The sequence below is a fragment of the Protobothrops mucrosquamatus genome, unplaced genomic scaffold, assembly GCF_001527695.2.
Source record: "Protobothrops mucrosquamatus isolate PMUCROS unplaced genomic scaffold, P.Mucros_1.0 scaffold3550, whole genome shotgun sequence".
NCBI classification, from domain to species: Eukaryota; Metazoa; Chordata; class Lepidosauria; order Squamata; family Viperidae; genus Protobothrops; species Protobothrops mucrosquamatus.
This window is the reverse complement of record NW_015389517.1, coordinates 74,606-82,512: the sequence shown is the minus strand read 5'-3', so window position 1 is coordinate 82,512 and position 7,907 is coordinate 74,606. Positions and strand designations below refer to the sequence as shown.

The 7,907-nt window shown below is 51.7% G+C and overlaps 1 protein-coding gene across 1 annotated transcript; it reads left to right on the top strand.

The window, feature by feature from the left end:
- Positions 1-3,401: 3,401 nt before the first annotated feature.
- LOC107297826 (ephrin-B3-like) lies at positions 3,402-7,693 on the top strand (the record flags this gene model as incomplete). The annotated part of the gene is made up of 3 exons (XM_015827187.1): positions 3,402-3,494; positions 5,811-5,915; positions 7,287-7,693. Coding segments are annotated over 3 exons (605 nt in total), but the record flags the coding sequence as incomplete, so codon positions are not given.
- Between the last annotated feature and the right edge of the window lie 214 nt (positions 7,694-7,907).

Sequence of the window (7,907 nt, the reverse complement as noted above, 5' to 3'; positions counted from 1 at the left end):
AAAAAAGGGACCGTGGAGGTCTTCTCCTCAAGCAGGAGACCTTAACCCATTTCGAACAAATGGCTGTCCAAGTTCTAGTGGCAAGGGGTTCCATTGATTAATTGTTCTAATTGTCCGAAAATTTCTCCTTAGTTCCAGCTTGCTTCTCTCCTTGATTAATTTCCATCCGTTGCTTCTTGTCCTGCCTTCCGGTGCTTTGGAGAATGAGTTGACCCCCTCCTCTTTGGGGCAGCCCCTCAAATACTGGAATACTGCTATCATGTCACCCCCTGGTCCTTCACTTTGTTAGACTAACAGAATAACAGTGTTGGAAGGGACTTTGGAGGTCCTCCAGTCCAACCCCCTACTCAGGCAGGAATCCCTCTACCATTCCAGACAAATGGCTGTCCAGTCTCTTCTTAAAAGCCTCCAGTGTTGGAGCACCCACAACATCTGGTGGCAAGTCGTTCCACTGGTTAATTGTTCTCACTGTCAGGAAATTCCTCCTTAATTCCAGGTTGCTTCTCTCCTTGATTAGTTTCCATCCGTTGCTTCTTGTCATGCCTTCAGGGGCTTTGGAGAACAGCTTGACTCCCTCTTCTTTGGGGCAGCCCCTGAGATACTGGAACACTGCTATCATGTCCCCCCTCGTCCTTCTCTTCATTAAACTAGACATTCCCAATTCCAGCAACTGTTCCTTGTATGTTTTAGCCTCCAGTCCCCTGATCATCTTTGTGGCTCTTCTCTGCACTCTTTGTAGAGTCTCAACATCTTTTTTACACCGTGGTGACCAAAACTGGATGCCGTATTCCAAGTGTGGCCTTACCAAGGCCTTGTAAAGTGGTATTAACACTTCACGTGATCTTGATTCTATCCCTCTGTTAATGCAGCCTAGCACCATAGAGCTACGATGAGCAATAGGCAAAGAGAAGGCTTGACCATGACAACCTGGTTTAATGTCATCCTGACCCGGTTGCAAATCAAATTGCAAAAAAATGTCCTTTTTTCCACATCTGTCGCCACGAGCAGCAGACCCTCCCCAGTTTGTTTTTTTTAACCTTGCGAAGACAATCTCGGTTTGTATGTCCAGTACGAACTGGACGGAGATCAGAAATCCTTCATCCAAGTTCCTGGTTGCAATAACACCTCTTAGAAAGGGGTATTGCTACCGCGTTGTAAATCCTTAGTAAGGCCGCACCTGGAATCCCCCATCAGGTTTTGGTGCCCACATTACGAAAAAGATGTTGAGTCTTTGGGGGGGGGGGGAAAGTGCAGAGAAGAGCAACTGAAATGATTAAAGGCCTGGAGACTAAAACGGTTGCAGGAATTGGGAACATCGTGTCTAGAGAAAAGAAGGACGTGTGTGTGTGTGATAAAAGTATTCTACTATTTGAGGGGCTGCCCCAAAGAAGAGGGGGGGTCCACCTATTCTCCAAGGCGCCTGAAGGCAGGACAAGAAACAACGGATGGAAACTAATCAAGGAGAGAAGCAACCTGGAATTAAGGAGAAATTTCCCAACAGTGAGAACAATTAACAAGTGGAACAGCTTGCCACCAGACGTTGTGGGTGTTTCATCACTGGAGGTTTTTAAGAAACAGCTGAAATGGGTTAGGGTCTCCTGGATGAGCAGGGGGTTGGACTAGACGACCTCCCAGGTCCCTCCCAGCTCCATTCTGATTCTGAGTCAGCTCGGAGTCTGTGGCGTGCGTTGGTAGCGTTCCTCTTCCTCATTCCTGGCACCCCGCGTCAGCCCTGCCTAAGGCATCTCCTGCTCCATCCAGGCGTTCCCTTAGATGCCCCGGCTTGGCTCCGGCGGCCCGGGGTGACGTCCTCCCAGCCAGGATGAGGCTGGCATTGGCACAGGGCGTGTCGGGACGGCCTAGCTGGCACCGGGATGCCTGCCAGCCCTCCAGGAGAGCAGCTGCATTAAAACGCCTCCGGATTGCAGTGGCTCATTAAAGATCATGCGGGATCCGTGTCTGGACACATATTAAATGGCTTGTTTAAATATGAAATGGCCCCGAAGCCGTCGGGCGGGGCGGGCGAGGAGGCGGGCGGGCGGATGGACGGGCATCGGAGTGCCTGCCCGGTGACTCAGCCAGGTCGTAAAATCCATTTTCCGCACGGAAAATGTCCCTTTTTGGGAATCTTTTCCTTGATCTCCCTGGCGGTATCCAAAAAAAAGTCAAGATTACTGCTGGAATCGTGCGAATGAGGCTCGGCCCATCATTTACGCGGCGGCCATCTTGACTTTTTTGACCCCCATCCTGAGGCGCCTCCGATCCTCCCCTTTCCTTGCCCTCTCGTTCCACCCCAGTGCAGTCTCTTAGTACAATAGTCCTTGACTTACAACAGATCACTGAGCGACAATTCAAAGTCACAACGGCACTGGAAAAAAAGGGATTTGGGAACGTGTTTCACACTTACGACCATCGCGGCATCCCGACGTCACGTGATTTACACTCGGACGCTTGACATTTATGACAGTCGCAGCGTCTCCCAGGGTCACGTGATGATCCCCTTTTGCGACAAGCAAAGTCAAGGGGGGAATCAAATTCACTTAAAAATGGTGTTACTAATTTAAGCCCTGCGGTGATTCACTTAACAACATGGAAGGTCGTAAAATGGGGCCAAATTCACTTTAACAACTGTGTCACTTAGCAACCTCAGTTTTGGGCTCAATTAAGTCAAGGAGTACCTGAAATTCATTTCCATCGCTGCCCATCTTAGTAAATGGCACCTCCAGGCACCTCGTCATTCAAAACATATATTCCAATGAAAAAATATTAAAAACATTTTTTAAAACAATAAAAACAATAACAGGAAGAAGCGTTCAAACAATTAAAAAAAAACATTAACATGTCTCAGATAGTCTTCAACGTACGACCACAATTTACGTCGCTAAGGGAGAAATTTGTGAAGTCAGTTTTGCCCCATTTTATGATTTTTTTTCTTGCCTCGGTTGTTAAGTGAACAACTACAGCCGTTAAATTAGTGACACCGTTGTTAAGTGAAACGGGCTTCCCCGTGGACTTTGCGTGTCAGAACGTCACAAAAGATGGTCACATGACCCCGGGACACTGTGACCGTCACAATTGTCAAGCATCCGAGTGTAAATCACATGACTCTAAGGATGCTGCAACTGTCGTAAGGGGTGAAAAACGGTCGTAAGTCACTTTTTTCAGTGCCGTTGTAACTTTGGACGGTCACTAAATGAACCGTTGTAAGTCGAGGACTGCCTGTGCATTGCAAGCCAAGACTTGCAACCGGAAATTTGGTCGTAATTCAAGGACCTGCCGGTATTTTAAAGCAGCTGAAGTTCCTAGATGGCATTCAAGGGTGGGCCCCACAAACAGCCTGCTGCAGTAGCCTAACCCACGACGGGCGGTCAATCTCAAACTCCTTTTTGTGTCTCCCGCAGCCACTTCAGACGGTACCAAGGAAGGTCTCGAGAACTTGAAAGGCGGCGCCTGTTTGTCCAAAGGGATGAAGGTGATGCTGAAAGTCGGACAGCGTAAGTGGTCCACCAGGGTGGATGCTACCACTGGTGGCGGGGTGGGGCGGGTGAGTGACCTGTGGGGCTTGGGAATCCTGGCCTCACTTGGGGGGAGATGAGCTGGGATGGTGGGACATCCTATGTCTTGGAAAAGATCCAGTTCTTTCGACCAGAAGAAACGTAGAGCCGTGTAGAGCAGGAATCCCCAATCTGTGGGCCACGGCCCACTACCGGGCTGTGGCCTCTTGGCCACTGGGCCGCGTGAATGGCTGGCCCGTGCGTGCACTCTCCCCCACTCGCACTACTGCTGCCCTGAGCGTCGCACGGATGCTAGGCCCGCCCTGAATGTTGCACAGATGCTAGACCCGTCCCAAGTGTCACGTGGATACTAGGCCTGTCCTGAGCATCGGATGGACACTAGGCCCACCCCTGAGCATCGCGTGGACACTAGGCCCACCCCGAGCGTCGTGCAGACGCTACATCCACTCCGAGCATCGCATGGCCATTTGGCCTGCCCTGAGTGTCGCATAGACACTAGGCCTTCCCGGAGTGTCACGCAGACGTTACGTCCGCTCTGAGTGTTGTGTAGACACTAGGCCTGCCTCGAGCATCGTGCAGACACTATGTCCGCTCCGAGCATCGCACGGACACTAGGCCCGCCCTGAGTGTCCCGTGGATACTAGGCCTGACCCGAGCATCACGCAGACGCTGCATCCGCTCCGAGCATTGTGTGGACACTAGGCCCACCAAGTGTCATGTGGACACTAGGCCTGCCCCGACCATCGCGTGGACACTAGGCTCACCCCGAGCGTCATGTGGACACTAGGCCCGCCCTGAGCATCATGTGGATGCTAGGCCCACCCTGAGCATTGCGCTGGTGCTAGGCCCGCTCCCAGTGTCATGCACGTACTTGCGCTGCCCCTGTTTGCATTGTGTGCGCACATGTGGCCCAAGCTGCCCCTTCCATTCCCTCTCTTGTTAGACGGTCACAAAACATGACCACCCAGGATGCTGCAACCGTCATACATGTGAATCAGTTGCCAGGCATCTGAAATTTGATCACATGACCCTGGGGAGGCTGCGACGGTCGTATGTGTGAAAAAACGGTCGTAAGTCACTTTTTTCAGTGATGTAACTTCAAACGGTCACTTAATGATCTGTTGTAAGTTGAGGACGGCCTGTATCTCAACCTTGGCATCTCAAAGATGTATGGACTTCAACTCCCAGAATTCCCCTTGGCAACTGGCTCATATTTAAGGCCCTGTTCAGTGTCCTGTAGTCACATGACTGTGATTTTTTTTGGCATTTTTTTTTTTGCCAATTTCCAGCATTTATTTCCATTTTCCAGCGGAAAACACCCTTTGATGAAAACAACTGCTTAATGACCGCAGTGTTCACTTAATGACTACAATGTCATGAAATCGAACGCGGCCATTTGGTGACCTGCTTAACAACCACTATGATTTAGGACCGTCATTCCAGGCTCAATTACAGTCCTAAGTCGAGGACTACCTGGGTGTTCATACAGGATGCTCAGGTTTGTTAAGGCAGCCACATCTTTTGTGCGACACGATCCGCTTCAAGAGTCAGGAATTAACTTTGCCTAGTGGTTATGTGGGGTACGTGAACACAACTTCTTTTATCAGTTTATGGATCCTAGTACAGCACAGGCAGTCCTCAACTTACAACAGCTCATTTAGCAACTGTCCAAAGTTACAACCGCACTGGAAAAAATGATCTACTACTGTTTTTCACACTCATGAACGTTGCGCCATCCCCGTGTGATCAAAATTCAGTGGCAATCAACTCCTATTTAGGACGGGTGCAGTGTCCCGGGGGTGTGTGTTGCTTGATCCCCTTTTTGCAACCTTCTGACAAGCAAAGTCAATGAGGAAGCCGGATTTGTTTTTGTGGCCAGAAAAGTCATCCTATGGGACAAAATTAATTTAACAACTGTGTCACTTAGCAACAGAAATGTGGAACTCCGTTGTGGCAGTTAGTCGAGGACGACCTGGATGTACACCCACAAAAAAAAAAAAATAGGACAAGTTGAGTCAAGGTCCTTGTGGGAATGGCAGCCGTGTGGGTGTGGGTGTGTGGTTGTGTTAAAATGGTGACTGTAATTGTGTCGTCAAAGCCACGTCCTTCTGCCTGCTCATAGAATGGGCAGTGCTTTGATTGTGTAGATATGGTTTGCCATTTTCACTTTCTTGATACGCTTACCCGTTGGGTGCCAAGGAGGGGGACTGGGGGTGTTGCGTTGGGGTGCTAAGCCTCTCTTCCTGCTCGGATTGTCCCTCTTTCCTCTGCCCCACGTTTCCCTTTGCCCGCCAGATCGCAACACGGGTTCCAAATCCCAGAATTCCATGCCCGCCACTCCCGCTGAGAAGGACCGAGGGATGCCGGGTGCCGCCGAACCGAACAAGGAAATGGTCCCAGGTAGGACCCTTCTCCCACCCCGCCCCTGGGGGCTTCTCTCTGTCTCCTAACAAGGGAGCCCCTTCAACTGGGTCGTTGCAACTGCCGTCACCTTAAGCCAGCATGGTTAATCTCCCGTGGTCTGGCAAGGAGGTTTCCGTCGTAATGTGGCGCCCGAATATTCCCACGGAATCTTTCTGGACACGCTTGGTGTCCTTCCTCCTTTCCCGTCTCTCTTCCTCCCGTTGCGTGTGCAAAGACAGGTAGCGCTCGGCTAACGCCTTTTTGTATAGCGACCGTTTGAAGCTACGGCAGCGCTGAAAAAAGTGACTTGCCACTGGTCCCCACATTTATGACCGTTGCAGCATTCCCGTGGTTACGTGGTCAACATTCAGGCACGTTGGCAACCAGCCTGTATTGACGGCAGTTGTAGTGTCCCGGGGGTCCCGCGATTGCCGTTTGCAACCTTCTCAGCTGGCTTCTGACAAGTAAAGTTAACGGGGGAAGCCGGTTTCACTTAACGACCACATGATTCATTTAACGACTGCAGTGATTCGCTGAGCAACTGTGGCAAAAAAAGTCCTAAAATCAGGGCAAAACTCACTTGCTTAGCCACAGAAATTGGGGGCTCAGTTGTGTCGTACGTTGAGGACTCCCTGGACAGTCCTCAACTTATGACCGTAATGAAGCCTGGAATTTTTGCGAGCAATGGAGGCGTCAGTCCCGTTTGTGGTCATACGTCGAGGGCCACTTGTGTTCCTCTGAGCCAAATCCCTTCTTTTCCACGAATGCTTGGCACATAATGAATAGGAAGATTAGGAAGGAACTCAGCTGTAACCGTAGTAGGGAAGAAGGTTGTTATCTCCAAAAAAACCACAGAACCCATGTTCCTCAGCATAGCTCTGCCTGCATCTGGCCCAGGGGTGACTTTCACGTCAGCTGAGATTGGAAACATAGCTAGGGCAGAAACAGTGGGTCCGCCTTCTTCCCTGTTTCCGATCTCAGCCTGGGTTGAGACCGATACTTCGGGGGTCCCAAGCAGGGAAGGATTGGGGGCCCCCCACTGGCTCCTGTTTGCCTCCATCCTCCCCTTTCACCAGGAATAGAAGAGAGAATTGGAGGGGGCAGAGCAGGGTGTGATGGGTCTTCAAATCTGAACGATCCCTGTGAGGCGGTCCCAGGCAGATTTCCGCAAGGCAATTAGCTCAATTAATCAGAGTCGACAGACGTGAATGTTGTGCTGAGCAGGCAGTGGCTCCTTTGGGAGGTGACGATGCGCGGAACCCGTTTGTACAAATGGTGAGGAAGTGTTTCTGCGTCCTCCAACTCGTGGCGGTCAAAGAGGTTGGTTCCGTAGGAGCGAGACTGATGCCCTGTTCCCTTTGCCCACAGGACCCCCATCTGGAAACACGACCGGGAAAGTTGGTGGTGAGAACGGTCCATTGCCGCAGTCGAACGTACCCATCATTGCTGGCGCTGCCGGAGGAGCAGCCTTCGTGTTGCTGGTGGCTGCGGCAGTGACGGGGGCCCTGTGTTACCGCCACCACCGGGCCAAGCACAGTGAGTCCCACCACCCGCCGTTGTCTCTCAGCACCCTGACCAGCCCCAAGCGAGTTGGGGGCGGAGGGGGCGCCAACAACAACGGCTCGGAGCCGAGCGATATCATCATCCCGCTCAGGACTTCAGACAGTGCGTTCTGCCCACATTACGAGAAGGTGAGCGGCGATTACGGCCACCCTGTCTACATCGTGCAGGAGATGCCACCGCAGAGCCCGGCCAACATCTACTACAAAGTATGAGGCGAGGGGTGGCTCAGCTGAGCCCCCGCGGGTGGCCTTGGAGCGCCGCGGCGGGCAGGCAAGGACATTCGGATTGGAGGGGACGCCACGGGGACATTACCCTTCCTGTCCGTTCTCGTTCACCTCGGATGCTGCACACAGAAGGGTTCAATGCACAGGTGCCTGGTTCACCCCCAGTTATTTGGGGGGGACCCTGGAACTGATATGGCTGCTG